Below are 20,594 nucleotides of genomic sequence, written 5' to 3'. Positions count from 1 at the left end.
CAATTCTGTGTGCAATTGCTCTCATTCAACAATTCTCCTTCCCGTTGTGCATCTGCTTTCTTCCATTCTTCAGGAGGTGTGGACTGAAGCTGGCACTCAATAGTTTGAAGAACGGTCTCGACCCAAAATGTCACCCATTCCTTCTCTCCAGAGATGCTGCCTGTCCCGCTGAGTTACTCCTGCTTTTTGTGTCCATCTTCAGTGTAAACCTGCATCTGCAGTTCCTACTTGCACACTCAAGATATAAGTATCACTTGTCTTCCAGCTGGAAGACACTGCCCATTGCTGCACTAGTTATTAATTGTAACTGGGACATGTAGATGTACATCTCTCTTCAGTATAGATACACCCTATCTGTCCACATTGAAAGGCATTGCCTAATACAGTGTTTGTATTGTCATTTCATAGTTAAGGAAGTAGCCCCAGAAATAGTGGATGCATTAGTGATAATTTTTCAAAACTCTTTGGATTCTGGAGTAGTTCCTGAGGGTTGGAGGGTAGCTAATGTAACCCCACTTTTTAAAAATGGAGGGAGAGGGAAAACGGGGAATTACAGACCAGTTAGTCTAACATCGGTGGTGGGGAAACTGCTAGAGTCAGTTATTAAAGATGGGATAGCAGCACATTTGGAAAGTGGTGAAATCATTGGACAAAGTCAGCATGGATTTACAAAAGGTAAACCATGTCTGACGAATCTTATAGAATTTTTCGAGGATGTAACTAGTAGAGTGGATAAGGGAGAACCAGTGGATGTGATATATCTGGACTTTCAGAAGGCTTTCGACAAGGTCCCACATAAGAGATTAGTATGCAAACTTAAAGCACACAGTATTGGGGGTTCAGTATTGATGTGGATAGAGAAATGGCTGGAAGACAGGAAGCAAAGAGTAAACGGGTCCTTTTCACAATGGTAGGCAGTGACTGGTGGGGTACCGCAAGGCTCAGTGCTGGAACCCCAGCTATTTACAATATATATTAATGATTTGGACGAGGGAATTGAATGCAACATCTCCAAGTTGGCGAATGACATGAAGCTGGGGGGCAGTGTTAGCTGTGAGGAGGATGCTAGGAGACTGCAAGGTGACTTGGATAGGCTGGGTGAGTGGGCAAATGCATGGCAGATGCAGTATAACGTGGATAAATGTGAGGTTATCCACTTTGGTGGCAAAAACAGGATAGTAGATTATTATCTAAATGGTGGCCGATTAGGAAAAGGGGAGATGCAACAAGACCTGGGTGTCATGGTACATCAGTCATTGAAAGTAGGCATGCAGGTGCAGCAGGCAGTGAAGAAAGCGAATGGTATGTTAGCATTCATAGCAAAAGGACGAGTATAGGAGCAGGGAGGTCCTACTGCAGTTGCATAGGGTCTTGGTGAGACCACACCTGGAGTATTGCGTACAGTTTTGGTCTCCTTATCTGAGGAAAGATATTCTTGCCATTGAGGGAGTACAGAGAAGGTTCACCAGACTGATTCCTGGGATGTCAGGACTTTCATATGCAGTAAGACTGGATAGACTCGGGTTGTACTCGCTAGAATTTAGGAGATTGAGGGGGGATCTTATAGAAACTTACAAAATTCTTAAGGTGTTGGACAGGCTAGATGCAGGAGAGAGCACTGTATATTCTGTACAGCTCACTTGTGTTACCGTATTTAAATTACTGTGTGGAAGTATGGGGCAACACCTACAAAACCACCTTACAATCACTAAGCACACTACAAAACAGAGCTATTCGTATAGTAAACAATGTAGGATATCATGAACACACCAATATACTGTATTTAAAATTACACACCTTAAAGATTAAGGATCTGGTAGAATTTAAGACTGCACAAATAATTTATAAAGCAAAAAATAAACTGCTACCTGTAAACATACAAAAACTGTTCAAAGACAGAGAGGGCGGTTATAACTTTAGAGGGAAACTAAACTTGAAACAGAATAGAATAGAATATAATAGTTTCTTTATTGTCATTGTAACATGAACCATGTACAACAAAATTTAAAAATGTCAGCCAGTCAGTGCACCATTCAAACATTTCTAAAACCTAACGATACATACAAGGTAAAATATTAAAAGATAAACAACTAAAATAAATATCACAAAAATATCACGCATAAACACCCAACCCTCCATCCTTCTGTCGATTTCACAGTGTACCACAGTCCCTTAGTATGTCTCGCCCCTGCGTTCCTTGGCAGCTACATTTAGTGCTTTTATAGCAGTGGGGTAAAAACTGTTTTTTAGTCTGTTCGTCCTTGTCCTTGTAGATCTGTACCGTCTGCCTGATGGCAACAGTTCAAACAGGGAGTGTCCGGGGTGGGAAATGTCCTTTATGATACTCTGGGAATTTTTGGTGCCGCGGGAACTGTGTAAGTCCTTCAAGGTATGGAGAGGGCAGCCGACAATCCTCTGGGCATTGTCAATGGCCCTCTGAAGCGCTTTCCTCTGAGCCGCTGTGCAGCTGGTGTACCACACGCATACACAGTATGTTAGTATGCTCTCAATGGAGCACCGATAAAAGGACAGCAGCAGTCTCTGAGTGATGTTGTTCTTCCTGAGCACCCTCAGGAAGTGCAGTCTCTGCTGGACCTTTTTCAGCAGCGCAGTGGTGTTCACGCCCCACGTCAGGTCCTCCTCAATATGGATTCCCAGGAAGCGGAAATCCGCCACCCTCTCTACACAGTCCCCTCTGATAGTCAATGGTACCATGTCCGTTTTATTCTTCCTGAAGTCTATTATTACTTCCTTTGTCTTTAAGGTGTTGAGGAGCAGGTTATTTTCTTCACACCACACTGTCAGCTGCTCCACCTCATCCCAGCATTATGCTCGGACCAATTTAAAAAGTATGTGTATTTCCATTTGTGGGTGGTTTTGTGGAATGATCTTGATGAAACGATTAAACAAAGTATGAATATAATGCAATTTTAAAAAATGTACAAAAGATATATCTTTGAAAAATACAGTAACGAGGAAGGAGAATGTGAATCTCATAGATGTTAATGGTGCTTGTTCTTTTTGTTCTTTTCTATTTTTGTTCTTTTTTTCTTAATAGCTTGATTGGAGTAGTTTTATTTGAATTGTCTGTTTATTTTATTTTATTGAATTTTGTATTTGTTAATGGTGAAGAATTGGGGTAGGACTTGACAAGCATAGGCTTCTTCGTATCCCTTTTCCAACGAGTCTAATATGTATTATGTTGAAATTGGCTTTTGATTTTTTAATTTATATATGTACATATATGTTATGTATATGTGTATATGTATGTATGTATATATGTATATGTATGTATGTATGTATTTATGTATATATATATGTATATATATAATTTTCCTTTTATTTATTCATTTTCATCTTTTCTTTTCTTCTTTTTTTTTAATCGTTCGAAATAAAAAAATAAATTAAGAAAAAATAAAGATATCAAGATTGTTCCCGATGTTGGGGAAGTCCAGGACAAGGGGTCACAGTTTGAGGATAGAGGGGAAATCCTTTAGGACCGAGATGAGAAAAACATTTTTCACACAGAGAGTGGTGAATCTCTGGAATTCTCTGCCACAGAAGGTAGTTAAGGCCAGTTCATTGGCTATATTTAAGAGGGAGTTAGATGTGGCCCTTGTGGCTAAAGGGATCAGGGGGTATGGAGAGAAGGCAGGTACAGGATACTGAGTTGGATGATCAGCCACGATCATATTGAATGGCGGTGCAGGCTCGAAGGGCCGAATGGCCTACTCCTGCACCTATTTTCTAAGTTTCTATGTTTCTATTACTCTCATTAAACTCCTTTAGCAGCAAGCTTTGGGATATATAATCTATCTAAGAAGTTACAAACTGTAGGGTAATATACAACTTTCTCAGAGATTTATTTGAATATCAGTATTTGTCTATTACCAACACCTACACTGGCCTAGAGGTTTTATGGTTTGGTACTGACTTGGCCTCTGCAGCTGCAGCCTATCCCCCACCCCAACCTAAGCCACACAGGGCCTGAACAATCTGACTTTCTCTTTTCCATCGACCACCCTCAAGATCCGGCCTTGCTTCCAAATATTCTGTTTGTCTTTGCATCTTCTACAACGCACTGGAAATTGTGTAATGATTGTTCTGTCCTACATGGTGTTATATATTAACCACAGAATGCACCTGTTACTATTATGAATAAAATCCAACTGCAAACAAAGCCTTATAATTATAATGCAGTTGCAGCGACACCAATACAGCCTAGTGGAGAACAGAAGATAACCCAGGTAACGAGTGGACAGACTGAAGAAGGGTTTTGACCTGAAACATCAACCATTCCTTCTCTCCAGAGATGCTACCTGTCCCGCTGAATTACTCCAGCTTTTTGTGTCTATCTTCTATAAGATAGGCCTAAAGTGCCGGAGTAGCTCAGCAGGTCAAGCAGCATCTCTGGAGAAAAAAAGAGGAGTAATATTTGCTGCCTGTCCCGCTGAGTTACTCCAGCACTTTGTGTCTATTTTTGGTTTTAACCAGCATCTGCAGTTCCTTTCTACACATGCTGCCAGACTGGTGGAGTTAGTCTTGCACTTTGTGCCTATCTTTAGTTTAAACAAGCACATGCAGTTCTTTGTTTCTACATTTGGAGACCAGGTCTTGTAAATGGTGGAAAGACCTTTTCATGCTGTAGACGAAGGGTATCCACGTCAATGTCAACAACAGCAACATTTTTGTGTCATCTATAGATGTACTAATCGCATAATCTGTACTCGTATCTAAGTTATTAATTACGTATGTATCTAACAGCAAGGTTCCCAGCACCAGCCACTCTGCTACAGTGCATGTCACAGGCTTCCAGTCACAAAAACAACCATCTTCTCCTATAACCTAGGCAATTTGCATTCCAATTCACCAACTCATCATGGATTTGATTTTATTCATTTAAGGGATGTAAGCTTTGTAGGCTAAGCCAGCATTTAAGTGCCTATCCCTAATTGCCCTTGAGAATGTTATGGTGAGTTGGATTCTTGAACCATTGCAATCCTCAAGGTGTGAGTGTATCCACAAAGCGTTTGGAGATGGAGTTCAAGGATTTTGTGCCAGCAAAGGTGAAGGAATGGCAATATATTTCCACTAGGATGGTGTATGGCTTGAAGGACAATCTCTCGATGTTGGTTTTCCCATGATTTTACTGTTAGTTCGTAGATAGTGTCATAGAGTGATGCAGCTGGAAACAGGCCTATTGGCCCAACTTGCCCACACCGACCAACATGTCCCAGCTACACTAGTCCCACTGCTCGTGTTTGGTACATATCCCTCCAATCCTATCCATGTACCTGTCTGTTTCTTAAACATTGACTTAATCCCTGCCTTAACTACCTCCTCTGGCAACTCAATACTCTGACTGATGAAGGCCAATGTGCTAAAAACCTTTTTGACCACCCTATCTACCTGCGACTCCACCCTCAAGGAACCAAGCACCTGCATTCCTAGATCCCTCTGCTCTACAACACTCACCAGAGCCCTACCATTCACTGTAGTTGATGCTGTGATTTGGAATGTGCTGCCTCTGGAATCTCAGTGAAATGCTGCTGTGCATCCCGTAGATGGTACAATTCGCTGCACTCTGTGGCGGTGATGGAGTGAGTGAATGGTTGTCTATCCATTGCGTTGTTCTGTCCTATGAGATGATTAGCTTCTTGAATGTGGTTGAAGCCACATTCATCCATGCACGTAAAGAGTATTCCGTCACAGTCCTGATTTTGGCTTTGTAAAACTGGTTCCTGAGAACATTGAAAAGGACTGGTCTGCCCCAACAGCTTCTGACAACCTTCTACCGCTGCACGACAGAGAGCATACTAACGTATGGCATCTCTGTGTGGTATCTCAGCTGCACGGAGGCGGAGAGGAGAGCTCTTGAGCATGTAGTCCATAGAGTGCAGACGATTATTGGGACACAGCTACCAGCCTTGGAGGGCATCTACCACACACGGTGCCTCAGGAAGGCCGTCAGCATCCACAAAGACTCCTCACACCCTTGTAATTGACTGTTCGAACTATTTCCTTCCGGCAGACGTTATACAAGGTCTTCTACACCCGCACCTCCAGTCTCAGGAACAGCTTCAATCCCAGAGCTATAAATCATTTATTTATAGATATTGTTTATGTCACTTTATAAATATTTTTGTTTTGTTTTTTGTATGCTGTTTCACACTTGCTTTTTATTCTTTTATTCTGTTCGAAATAAATAATAAAATAAATAAATAAATATATAAACAATTCCTGATCAATCCACTTTCCAAGTGCAGATTAATCCCGATAGTTAAAATGTTTTCCAATACCACTGACGATAGACTAACTGGCCTATAATTACCTGGTTTACCCCTGTTGCCTTTCTTGAATATTTGCTCACGTAAGAGTTATCTGGGGATTTATCCACTTCTGTGACCGTTGAGACACCTAATGCATCATCCATTTTATCTTAACAAGTTCTGAAAATTACACCATCCCCATTAAAGTCTTCAATTGGTGCACCAGTTTTGTCACAACAATGCCACACACCCTGAAATTGCCCAAATTGCTCACACGTTCGTTACAGCACAAATTCCATCCAGGCAATCTACTCCCAGTCAACAGCAAGATGATCGAAAATGTCCTCAACAGGCCAACAAAATATCTTACTCACCAATAACCTGCTCACCAATGCCTGGGTTGGATTTCAGCATCAACACTCATCTGCAGATTGCATCACAGTTGTGGGCTAAACATCGAAGAGTGAAGTGAATTCCAGAGTTAAAATGAGATTGACTGCCTTGGTCAATAGAGCGCAGAGGATTATTGGGACACAGCTACCAGACTTGGAGGGCATCCACCACACACGGTGCCTCAGGAAGGCCGTCAGCATCCATAAAGACTCCTCACACCCTTGTAATGGACTGTTCGAACTACTTCCCTCCGGCAGACGTATACAAGGCCTTCTACGCCCGAACCTCCAGACTCAGGAACAGCTTCATTCCCAGAGCTATAGCGGCTCTGAACCGGCCCTGCTGAGGTCCCCTACCCCCATGGACTGTCTCCCTCGGATGATCACGTCGCACAGACACATCTGCACTTTAGTCTGTTTGAACTGTTTTGACTATTTCACTGTTCTTTTTACAATCCATGTTCTCGGGGTATCTAAATCTAAATTTTATTAGTTATTTATGTTATGACATCGGATGGAAGCTGCATTCCAAATCTCGTTGCGCTTATGTGCAATTACAATAAAATATATTATTATTATTATTATTATTATTATTATTATTATTATTATTATTATTGACATCAAGAGAGCACCCTGGTCAAACTGAAGTCAATGTCACCAAAGCTTAAAGTACTCCAGTGGTTGGAAACATACATATATGAAAGAAAGGACAATAGTGGTCACTTCTCTTCCTCATGTTCCTCCATACATCATCTGAGGCCCTTTCATAAGGTTAGAAGTGGGGTAGGTCACTGATTATTGCATAATATCCAAACCTACTTGGAACTCCTCAGTAAATGAAACAGCCCATGCCAACATGCAGTAGTAATTTAACTATATTCTGGCATGTGCTAAATAACATCGGCAAGTGACCAATAATTCCAAGTACTAGTACATGCTGTGCAAAAACCAAAACAAACAAGAGAGTTTTATCACCGAGCGTTGACGTTCAACGTGCAAGGTGTGATCCCAACCACTGGAGTGCTTTCCCTTTGACTTTGGGTTTTTCAGGGTGCCTCATGCCACATCATTGACCAGAAACTTGACTGGATCACCCACATAAACACTGTGATTATAGGAACAGCTTAGAGCTTGAGTTTCCAGTGGTGAATGAATCATCTCCTGACATCAGCCATCTGCAAGTCACACCAGGAGCTGGATGGAATGCTCTCTACTTGCTGAGATGAGTCTCGCTCCAACAATACTCATGAAAGTTGGCATCATCCTGGACTGAGCAGACCACTTGACATTCAACTCACCTCCATGAATATTCACCCCCTCCACTATGGTCTCTTCACTGTGCATCATCTACAAAATGTACTTCTTACCTCAGTTACACCGACAGCACCTTCCAAATTTGTGGGATCTGCCACCAAGAAGAACAAGGGCTGCTGGCACACAAGATCACCACCACCCGCATGTCCCCCTCCAAAAGCAAATGCCATCTCCACTTGGAAACATATCGCTGTCGCTTCACTATTGGTAATCTCTTCCCAACAGCATTGTGCGAAAATAATAAATGATTCAGGAAGGCAGCCCACTGCTACCTTTCCAAGAGCAATTGACTGTGCCAATGATACTTACGCCTTGAAAAATGAATTTTGAAAACGCCTTTTCTGCTTATTTCACTGCTCACAGATCTATACTGCCCAATTTGATAAACAGTGCAAAGAATGTTACAATTGGCTGTTTAGCAACAATGTTGACATTTGGCACCAGAGAATATTGTGCTAAATGTCCTAATTTCTTGACCAAAGGTCTTTTAAAACAGATTATAGTTAATACATAGAACAGTACAGCACAGGGAAGGGCCCTTCCGTCCATATTGTTTGTGCCAAGTTATCAATGAAAGGTAGAATATTCCATTGATCCCTTTCAAAGAATAGTCATTTGTGTTATTGTACTTGTATTCAGTGTAGTTAAATTGCAAAATCAAAATTAGCTGAGCAAGATGAAACACCCAGAACAAAAATAATTTGATATTTCTTCCTTTTAGGCTGGCAAACCCCAAAATTCTAAGATGTGTTATGAATGCAAGATCCTCTTCATCCAATGTTTCTCCTTGCTTGGTGCTGAGGCAAATAAGTTCAGGCCAGGGAAACAAATGAAGAAAGCCTGCTGCTATATCAATCCATGTAACCCGAGTTCTCAGAAATATATATATATTTTGTTCTTTATTTGTCTATGCAGTACTATATTATTCTTGGGATATTCCAGTGTATTTCAAACCCTTCGTTTTGAAGGTGGCAAGTATCTAATTACTGTTGAAGGTGTCCAGGAAGAGAAGCACCAGAAATATTCAGTTAAGGCTGATAATTGTTTTGTATCTGATAACAAGACAGCTCATCACTCAAAAACGGCGGCATCGTTGACAACATTCACACGTACATAGAGAAATTCACTAAGGTCAGAATATTGCTTTAATAAACCATTGGCATTTTCAGTCATAAGCCAAAAGTTAAATAACATGGATGTTGAATGATTTTTTTTTTGCTTGCAAATTAGCATTGGTCTAGGGCCTGCAGTTATTGACCACCTAATAAATTATTCAATGAACAGATTTATCCAGTATTACTTTCAATGAACACAATTAAATCATGAAAATATGTATGTCCACATTACATGTTTTTCCCAATATAATTATCCAAACTATAACTAACGTTATACAAAGTCTATAAAATATAATTGTACATCAATCAAATAAGAAATAAGGGGCCTGACATTGTTAGCTATAAGAGCATAAGCATTTTTAAATACTTTATTCACACACTAATCTTTATTTTTTGCAGGGGCTCCATTAGAAGGTAGATAACAGTGAGGCACACATTTATTTAATATATATGAAAACTTTGGATCGTAAATAGAAGGAATGCAAAAGAGATTACAGAAAATAGTTCTTTAATGACTGAAATTAAATGAATGAGTTAGCAGATTGAGCATGAAAATATCCATTAATGATCAATAATGTTACATATGTACTTATGTTATAATGTATTTATTTAAAATATCTATATATTGTATGTACAATCAAATATCACATTTGCACAAGACATCAATCAATAGCACAACCTAATAACTTTGCAACATAGCTACGTATTCGTTAAGGGACATACAACACTAAAGCAAGAATTGGAATTGGAATTGGATGTTTCACACAATTACAGACATGTAATTACTTTATTACTCTTAGTTCACAGGTTCTCATCCTGACCTTTGTAATCTTGAATTCTGTCAAAGTTTTGACAGGCAGAATCAAAATAATGTCCCATTGTTCTTTCAGTTACTTTCCTTTTTTTTTTGCAGTACCTAATAATTGGAGCAGAAACCAAACGTATACCAGTATTGAGATCATAGACAATGAACAGATAACCAATACACATCCATTGTACAAAGTGACCCAATGGACTGAAAACATCGTTGTCACTCCTTGGGCCCTCTGAAATGTGAATGATTGGTGTTTTTTTTATTATAATTTAAGATATTCCACAGTCATTTAACATTATTAGTCTACTCAAACAATATTTATCAGAAAGACATTGCTTCCTTTTGTCCTAAAGTACCAACACTATTCCTGCATTTATTATTTACATAGACACAATGTACAAATAAATGGTAAGTGATATTAGAATTTATTGCTAAATTTTATTTTTTTAAGTTTAGCAATTATTTCAGTAGCTGCTCTCTTTGGTTTGGAATTGGAATTGTATAGGACAGATGTACAACATGCTTACTGAAAACCTCTTCAAAGTTAGGAACTCTGATACTATGCCAGACATCTTAAACAATGTACGAAATGCTGATAGAAATGTATGGTCAAATGAATGCTTGAACGGTGAAAGGAAAGATCGTGATTTAAAAATGCTGCTGATTATAAATAAAAAATAAACAATATTCAAGAAAAAGAAGTGCATTCACTAATTAAGTACAAGTAAAGGAAAAAATAAGATACAATGTGAAAAACAAGTTAAATTCATTGTAATGAGCCGACATGACGAGCAGACTTAAAACATACACAGATCAAGAGATGAGACTGAAAAATCCGAAGCATCTGTTAAAAATAAATGTTAGGTGAGGAAATGACTATTGACAACACTTAATACAATGGTTATTAAACAGGTACAATATAAAAAGTGGGAGCAAGTTTAATCAAAAGCCTAACACACAAAGATCTGCAGTTCAGGGTGAATTAATCAATATCCAAATGCTTTAAAACTGCAGCAAAGTTGAAGTCATCATGTCAAAGGAGACAAAGAGAGGGATACAATATGGATAATCCAATCAAGGGAGTATAACACACCACTTACACTTTACAGTTTGGATCCAATCTTTCATGCATGTCACATGAATGGATCCCTAAATCTGGCCAATTTTCTGGCCTCAAGTTGATGAACATATGATGCCATATGAACATATGATGAAATCCACAAAATGCACTATGCCAGTTAAGGTGATATCTCAAGGTATCAAAGTTCAGAATTATATATATCAAACATGTATTAAGGATGCAGACTGTTATAAAAGTAGGAAGGGAACTGGTAACAATAATCCTATGTAATTGGTATTATAGAGAAAAACCAAAATGCCTTGTCACAAATGACTATGCTTTTGCCACAAATTCAGCGGGAAAGCTCTTAAAGATTAGGGCAAATGTGCAAAAGATGTTCACATCAGCTTTCTTGGTTTTATAACTCTTCCATGATGTGGTTGAGGATTTAAAAGAAAATATGTGGAAATTCAGTCACTAGTTGTATCAGCTTTCTTTTCAGTTACCTATCAAATGACATCCATGGCTTAATTAGCTCTGGCGTAACAAAAAGAGAAGGAGAAGGAAGAAGAGAACATTGCTCGACAAATGAAAGTAGAGCAAACAAGCTATTTTCACACCAATGATAATAATGTTTACAAAATCACTACTAAAGGTTATTACACCAAACAACATTACAGGGGTTTGAAATGGGCATTGTTAGGAGAGAAAATAAATAAAAATAACTATGTTTCTTTTTTTAATCTGGAAATGCTGCGGGCTCAATGGGGTAGAAATGAGTTTCAGAGAGTGAGTTGTTGATGTGACCATAATACACAACCACTCCTTTCATTAGCAATTATTGCTCACTCCACCACAACTACTGAAGGTTCAGCAGAGGATATGCCCAGTCAGTCACTCAGACCAATTTCAAAAAAGGATCTGAAACAAGGTTAACAATTCGCAGCGAGCCTAGAACCTGTCTTAATTGATTGCTTGTAAATAGCAAAACAAAGAGCCAAAATTATTGGGTGGAAAGTTTGTCAGGATTCTGCCAGCTTCAAAGATATGGTCCTCAGCTTTGTATCACCTGTTTTATATGCAGATAATGAATGCAGCAACATTCAATTTATAACCCAATGGTTAGATCTTTTATTTCAATAAATACTCTGATCCTGCAGAATCTCAGTAAAAATAATTCTCTGCGCAATTTTTCAAAATAGCCAATTCTACTGCCAAAGAATTTACCATGACCGTCCCTCCGAGCTGCTGGTGTAAGCAATTAAATGGCACAAACCAGCTCAATTTTTATCATTATTAGAAAAGGACATCCAATCCATATTGTCAGTAAAAAAAGTACAATTTAATAATAATAATAATAATAATAATAATAATAATAATAATAATAATAATATATTTTATTGTCATTGCACATAAGCGCAACGAGATTTGGTATGCAGCTTCCAACCTATGTCATCACTTAAATAACTAATCAAAATTTAGATCTAGATATCCCAATTTAGATTTAGATATTTGGATGTCAATCAAAAAAAGCTTTCATTTATGGTGTTAATTTGATACTGTTCATGTGGGTCAAAACAGGTAAAGCTGCTCTTCTTTTGTAAATCTACATTTGGAAATGTATGATGCTATGGCACCCTATATTCAAAAAAATATTTATGCATTATACAGAAGGGAAGCATGATTCTGGTACTTAGGAGATTGCAAAGAAAAGCAAACCTGTTCTCATTGGAGACAAAAAAATGACTTAGATCCTTAACATTCTGAAAGGCACAAGGAAAAAAAAGTGTGATTGATTTCTGCTTTTCATAACTTTAAAGGAAATACTGACATGAATGTAAAGCACAAACACCTTTTATATTTATATCTATATATTTTTTTTTATCAAAATCTAATTAATAGAGGTAAATATAACTTCTGGGAAGTAAATGTAATTGTGGAACTAGAGAATACAAACCACATGAAAACATCTCAAGCAAAACTGGACATTTTGGTTTCTCCTCCTGATTCCACAAAATAGGATCAAAATTATTTTTGAAAACTCAGAATTTCCGCAGCCAGTTTCCAAAAGAAATCACGGTGCACCCATTGAGCTAATTCAACTCATCCTATCATAGATATCCTTCCCATAACTTCCCCCCTACTGTAAACTAACTTGCATCTTTTTTTCCCCAGCTATAATGAAGGATGGCTGACCTGACACATGGACTCTCTCTCTTTCTGCAGATGCTGCCTGACCTGCTCAGACTTTCCAGCATTTTCTGTGTTTTAGTTCAGGTTATCTGCTTTATATTTTTTTATTGCCATCCCTTCTTCATCATTTATTTATTTTGTTAACATTCGCAATCCACAAAGAGAAGTGTGGATTCATCTGTGGAAAATTATATGTTCAGTAACGCAATTAACTGCTTTCATGTGGCATTTTGGTGCAGCTTGGATTCATGGGATGGAAGCATTAGGGGTTCAGATCATGTAGGTATTGAACGTTTGGTCTTGTTCTTGTGGTTTGACGGTTTCTACATGTGTTACTTGCTTGAAGCATGTGGCTCTTATCTGGTGCTAGGTGAACATTGGTTTGTTATCACTGAATACATCATATTTTATCTCTATTGCATTTCCATTGAGACTCCGCAGGCACTTTTGCGACCATTAGAAACACACCCATTCATTAAAGTTTTCTTGGTGTTTCCCAATAAATCTTGAAACAAAATATATTTTGAAAATGAGGGTTGTTACAAAAATACCAATAAAGGTAAATTACTTATCTTTGTTATATTGTGGACGATCTAGAAAAAAGGCCATCAGGCATTAAAAATATGTTTCACAAACATGGGAAATGTAATCAGTTGAGCAGAAGTTTCAGAAATTATTAACTCACTTTTAACATCACTTGAGTCCAAGCATGAAAATAACAACGAGGACCTCACTTCTGATGAAGGGGTCTGGTGTCTGATGATAATATTGTTGTCATTTCTACTGTAGAGACTAGTGAACTAGTTGTGTATTTCCAGAATTTCCAATTTTTCTTCTTGAATGCAGATGTGCCTCAATCAACTGATGGCGATCTTCTATTCTTCATGCTGCACCCATTCCTGCCATTGGTGAAGCTTATATTCAGCCTAATTTTTGATACTTAGGCAAATCATTATATTGGGGAAGAAGTTTAAATCAGGAACCCAAATCTGTCCTCATTTATGATGAGTGCCTGTGTCAATGCATATGTGTGCGGGTTTGTATGCCAGTGTGTGCTAATGTGTGTGTTTGTGTGTGTGAGAGGGAGGGAGAGAGGGAGAGAGGGGGAGAGGGGGGAGAGGGGGGAGAGGGAGGGAGGGAGAGGGAGAGGGAGAGAGAGAGAGAGAGAGAGAGAGAGAGAGAGAGAGAGAGAGAGACAGAACACTGTTCATTTAAAACCAAGCAGTACTGAGAACTTTTTTGTTCATACATCAGACTAATGAGCCTTAAATGAAACCCCTGCATTATTTTATGGATAATGAACTTTTCCAACATTTTGTTATGTAGCTGTAAAATTACAAGTCATTTTCTGCTTTCTCCATGGTGTCTTTTGAGAGGTAGACCACCCAATAAACCATGTTAAATGCACCAAATGTTACTGGAAAAAGTATACGAGCATACTTGTCAATTTTGCTGGTTCCAGCACTTGCAGCTGGAGGAGGGGCTGGGGCAGCCACAGTGGTGGGGATGGTGGTGGTGGGTGGCGAATGCTTTGGGACTGATCCAAATACTCTTGACGCAGGCAGGCTCTGTTCAAGTGTTGCTCCACATTGGCGATGAACAGGAGTTGGTCTCATTGAAACGATTGTAGGGGTACAAGGAGGTGGTGGTGGAGTGCTTCTCATTGAAAGTAGAGTAGGGGATGTATGGGTGGCTCTAAATATACTGGGACTTGGCATAGAAGAGGAAGGTGGAATACATGACAGCGGTACCTGTCCAATTATAGTAGGTTTCAGTTTCACGTTCATGCTATCATTCCCCAGGTAATCTCGCTTACTGCTCAGAATGTCTGATTGAGCCAAGAAGTTCATTCTTTTCCTTAAATTGCCATTTGAATCGGGTTGCTATAGGTGAAGACAGAAAGACAATAATTCAGTAGCAGAAAGTAAAATGTTACAGAATTGTTGACATTATTGGTTGTGGTTATTTGCAATTGATTTTGTGTACAATGCGGCAATAATATTTAGAGGCAGAAGCAACTGCAGATACCAGAAACGCTAAACACAAAGTGCTGGAGGAACTCAATGGATCAGGAAGCATCTTTTTAATTTAGTTTAGTAATACAGAGATACAGCGAGGAAACAGGCCATTCGTCCCACCGAGTCCGTGCCGACCCCCAATCACTAGAATTATCCTACAGTTTTACCAAAGCCAATTAACCTACAATCCTGTGCGTCTTCGTAGTGTGGGAGGAAACCAGAGCACCTGGAGAAAACCTATGTAGTCACAGGGAGAATGTACAAACTCCATTCAGACAGCACCTGTAGTCAGGATCGAACCTGGGTCTCTGGCACGGTAAGAAAGCAACTCTACTGCTGCTCCATGTTACTCCATCTGTGGGGAGAATGGAAAACCGATGTTTCAGGTTGGGACCCTTCCTCAGAAGGTCCAAACCTGAAACATCGCCTGCCCATTCCCTTCACGAAACTGCTTGGATTCCTCCAGCACTGTGTTTGTTGCAGTAGTAATACTTATAGGTTTAATGTTCTCCATTGCTGGTTGTTCATTAGGAATGGCCAAACAATTAATTAGAAATTTTGAAGGATCTGGTTTCTCAGCCACAATCTCTGGAGAACAAAAATACGCCAACACATTGTTTCACTGCTTTGAAGAAAATAATTAAAATCCCCTAGATCCCATAAAGGATACTGGCCTATTTATAGCAATGTTCCTTGGAACAAAACTCACTACCCAGCAATTATTGCAGTGGATCAGTGGCATTTCGTAACATATAACTCCAACCCACAGCTGACTATTTCATCCAGGAACCAAATAGAACAGTGATGTTTATCTAGAGGAATGGTTGGGAATAGCTCATCAAATACTGGTTTTGAATATCTGTCATCCAGATCATTTCGTGGGCTGATTGGAAATTATTTTAAATGTAAAAGTTAAATACCAAACAAATGTGTAAATGCCAACTGTGTACACATTTGTTTGGTATTTAACTGGAGTTTACAAGTCATGACACTCCAAAGTTCAACCCATACGACCACTGATCGTTTTTTTTGGTTTACCTTCGAGATACAGTGCGGAAACATGCCTTTCGTCCCACTGAGTCCATGCCAACCAGCGATCCTCGCACACTAACGCACTAGGGCCAATTTACTATTTTACCTAGTAGCCTACAAACGTGTGTAGCAAGGAACACAATGTAGAAGGAAACCTGTGTAGGAAGGTCTGAAGAAGGGTCTCGACCCGAAACGTCACACATTCCTTCTCTCCAGAGATAGACAATAGACAATTGACAATAGGTGCAGAAGTAGGCCATTCGGCCCTTCGGGCCAGCACTGCCATTCAATGTGATCATGGCTGATCATCCCCAATCAGTACCCCTGAACTCAGCAGGCCAGATGCTGCCTGTCGTGCTGAGTTACGCCAGCATTTTGTGTCTATCTTTAGCCTACAACCTGTACATCTTTGAAGTCTCGGAGATAACCCTCGCAGGTCATAGAAAGAACATACAAACTCCGTACAGACAGCACCCGTAGTCGGGATTGAACCGGGACTCTGGCACTGTAAGGCAGAAACGCTACCACTGCACCACTGTGCCACCCTGATCTAATTTACCTCATCCAATAGAAGGTATTTAAGCTGGCCAAAGTCTCTACTCCTGATCACTATCGCGGGATTATAGAAATGGTTCTCGCTTGAAATGTGTGAGGTAGTGATCTCTGATTATCGAGGATCAGCTTGTGTACAAATGTTGGTCAGCATTTTTCTCACCATATCATTGTTGATCCAATGGAACCAAATGGTTGAGGATGCACAGAAGCCATTGTTCTCAAGCTTGATCAGTGCTTAAATCCAAATATGAATCTCTCCCTTCACATATTGATGTATTCCACATTTCTATTGCCACGCTTTGTATGCGGGAATACTAATTTTATCATTGCAGACCCATGGTGGAGAAGCAATTACGTTGCTCCAAAAGTGCATTACTGAGACCCAGATATGCAAAATGTTCCCAGTTTTGCGCCATTCTGCAATTGAAGTCTGTCTTACTACCTTATTTTATGACTGACAATGTTGAGTATTCCAAACCAACATGGATTTGCCAGAGACGGACACAAAGTGCAGGAGTAACTCAGCAGGTCAGGCAACAATTCTGGAGAAAATGGATGGGTAACATTTTGGGTCAAGACCCTTCTTCAGACTGAAAGTAGGTGGGGGGGGGGGGGGGGGAACTGGAGGTAAGAAAATAACTTGCCATATCAAGTTTAAAGCAATCGCCGTCAACCTTGTTTCATAAAATCGTTTGAGGTTTCCTCTCCAGAATTGGTCAAATTGGTCAGAAATCATCAGTCGATTTGAAGAAGAGATTTTTGTTTTGAAGATGTTCAAAAGGGCAAAAAGATGCCAAATAATGTAAACTGATCTCCACGAGGCTGACTATCACAGTTCTTTCCACTTTTCTAAGGTTGCAGTGTTTCTAATCAGTTAATTGCACTTTTGGAATTGTTTCCTCAGCTACTGGTGATTTCTGATCATGCGTTAGACATGGCGAGCCCATGTCAGTTTTACATTTTCAACATTTTCATAAGACAGTGAGACAGCTTTCAATTGCAGAATTCAATTGAAATGAATGGTGCAAAACTGCATACATTTTCCTTCACCCTCTTGCTGACATGAATAATTCTGGGTATGGGGGACTAAGATTATGTGATTGATTTTAATTTACCAACTGTGGACTTGCTGTGATTAGCGAGAGAGATTGCAGTAGAGAGACACCTAGATTAGAAGGCTTTAGTTATAAAAAGATTAGATAGGATAGATTTTACTCAAACAAAGAAGACTGAGAGGTGACATGACAGAGACAAACATAATTAGGGCTTTATTCTCTGGAGCGCAGAAGGTTAAGGGGGGACCTGATAGAGGTCTTTAAAATGATGAGAGGGATAGACAGAGTTGATGTGGACAAGCTTTTCCCTTTGAGAATAGGGAAGATTCAAACAAGAGGACACGACTTCAGAATTAAAGGACAGAAGTTTAGGGGTAATATGAGGGGGAACGTCTTTACTCAGAGAGTGGTAGCGGTGTGGAATGAGCTTCCAGTAGAAGTGGTGGAGGCAGGTTCATTGGTATCATTTAAAAATAAATTGGATAGGCATATGGATGAGAAGGGAATGGAGGGTTATGGTATGAGTGCAGGCAGGTGGGACTAAGGGGAAAAAAAAATTTGTTCGGCACAGACTTGTAGGGCCGAGATGGCCTGTTTCCGTGCTGTAATTGTTATATGGTTATATGGTTATTACGAGGTAAAAATGGAATAGATAGGAAATATCTGTTATACCATGGTAAGAGTATCCAAAACTAGAGGGCATAGGTTTGAGAGGAAAGAGGTTTAAGGGGATTGATTGAAAGATTGAAAGATACCATATGGAAATAGGCCCTTCGGCCCACTGACTCCACGCTGACCATCGACAGCCCATTCACACTACTCTCTACGTTATCTCACTTTCATATCCGGGGAAATTTTACAGAGGCCAATTAGACTACAAACTGCAATTAGACTACAAACCCTCTTCGGGATGGGGGAGGAATCCGGAGAACCCGGATGAAACCGATGCGGTCACAGTGTGTAAACTTCACATAGACAGTACCCAAAGTCAGGATCAGAGCCCAGTCTCTGGTGCTGTGAGGCTGCAGATCTACCAGCTGCACCACTGAAATGCTCAAGCTTTGCCCTGAATGGGTAAATGTATGTGTGTGTGCACACATGTTTGTGTGTTTTGTGCATGCTTGTGTGTGTGTTTTGTGTATGTGTGTGTACATGTGTGCACACATGTGTGTGCGTTTTGTGTGAACCCAGAGCAAAGAACAAACAGCTGGAAGAACTAGAAGTTAGCAAGTCAAGCAGCACATGAAGGCAAAATGATGGTTGACGTTTTGGGTTGGGACACCACTAGTCCTCATGCAGAGTGTATCTAGTCAACAATCCTGTTACCTTCACAGGGTCTGCTTGACCTGCTGAGTTGCACCAGCTGTTTTATTTTCGTAAAATTATTACTTCTAATTGCTTTTGTATACTTTTGAAAAGAACTTCAAAAATGTACCAAATTAAGGGGATCCGAATAGCAAATCTGGCCCCTTCCCTGACCATACTGATCAGCTGCTCACTGGGGGGATGTTTGTCAAGATGAAGCAACAACAACATTTCATCATGCAAGCTTACCTCAGGATGAAAATTATTATTATTATTATTGCTGAAAAATGAACACAGTCTTTACCATTATGCATTATTATAGTAGCCAATGATTACCTGAAGAGCATTCTCTGAGACAGAGACTGTTTTTATCAGGGAAGGTGGAGATAGGCCTGAATGCTTGCCTGCCCTTTTTTGGGCTTTCTCAGCTTGTATGTTGGTGAAGTAGTTGACGGCTGCAAATTCAATCAGAGCAGAGAACACAAAGGCAAAGCAAACTGCAATGAACCAGTCCATGGCTGTGGCATATGAAACCTTTGGCAAGGAGTGTCGGGCACTGATGCTCAGTGTTGTCATGGTTAGAACTGTTGTTATACCTTTAATGGAGAAAATAAATTATTTTCTTGGAGGAGAAATATCAACAGGCATAATGTACTCAGAAATATATCAAAATTATTCAGGTACATTTTGTACTATTAACAGATAAGATATTCTTTTGAATCAAATGATGGGAGTCCTTGGATTTTGAAAGGGTTCCATTCTTAAAACTGTCCTCAAACCATTTTTACCATGTCAGAATATAACTATTTCAATTAGGGTTGATTTACATGAAGTTGGACACAAAGTACTGCAATAATTTAGTGGGTCAGGCAGCATCTCTGGAGAAAAAGGATGGGTTACGTTTCAGGCCAGGACCCTTCTTCAAACCAGTGTCTGCATTTCCTTGGATGGACACAAAAAGCTGGAGTAACTCAGCGGGATAGGCAGCATCTCTGGTAAATATCCCGCTTTATATATTTGGTATAAAACAGCATCTGCAGTTCCTTCCTGCACATTTTGTTTGCATTTCCTTTCTACATGAACATTTATGTACTGCCTCCACCTGTATAATTTAAAATGAAACACTATCACAATGTCCAACATTCATTGGTTAGCTTTGATGCTCTTTAAGTATCAATGGATTTTACATTGTTTGATAAAAAAAAAACTTTACAAGTGTCATTAGAACAGATTTGCCTTCTCAGCTTTCAAAGCAATCATAAGATCATAAGTGATAGGAGCAGAATTAAGCCATTTGGCCCATCAAATCTACTCCACCAATCAATCATGGCTGATCTATCTTTCCCTCCTAACCCCATTCTCCTGCCATGTCCCCATAACCTCTGAGACCCGTACTAATCAAGAATCTATCACTGCCTTAAATATATCCACTAACTTTGCCTCCACTGCCCCTTCTGTGGCAAAGAATTCCT

The 20,594-nt window shown here is 39.6% G+C and overlaps 1 protein-coding gene across 1 annotated transcript in view; it reads right to left on the bottom strand.

Moving 5' to 3' along the window:
* Positions 1–14,295: 14,295 nt before the first annotated feature.
* LOC129697957 (gamma-aminobutyric acid receptor subunit alpha-6-like) overlaps positions 14,296–20,594 on the bottom strand; it is a 36,524-nt gene continuing 30,225 nt past the window's right edge. The window contains exons 8-9 of the mRNA XM_055636719.1: positions 19,459–19,718; positions 14,296–15,040 (exon numbers count right to left, since the gene is read on the bottom strand). Of these exons, the coding sequence (XP_055492694.1) occupies positions 14,492–15,040; positions 19,459–19,718 (809 nt within the window). The 3' untranslated portion in view covers positions 14,296–14,491. The remainder of the gene's footprint in view (positions 15,041–19,458; positions 19,719–20,594) is intronic.

The sequence above is a fragment of the Leucoraja erinacea genome, chromosome 1 (assembly GCF_028641065.1).
Source record: "Leucoraja erinacea ecotype New England chromosome 1, Leri_hhj_1, whole genome shotgun sequence".
NCBI classification, from domain to species: domain Eukaryota; kingdom Metazoa; phylum Chordata; class Chondrichthyes; order Rajiformes; family Rajidae; genus Leucoraja; species Leucoraja erinaceus.
This window is presented reverse-complemented; position numbering and strand designations above follow the sequence as displayed.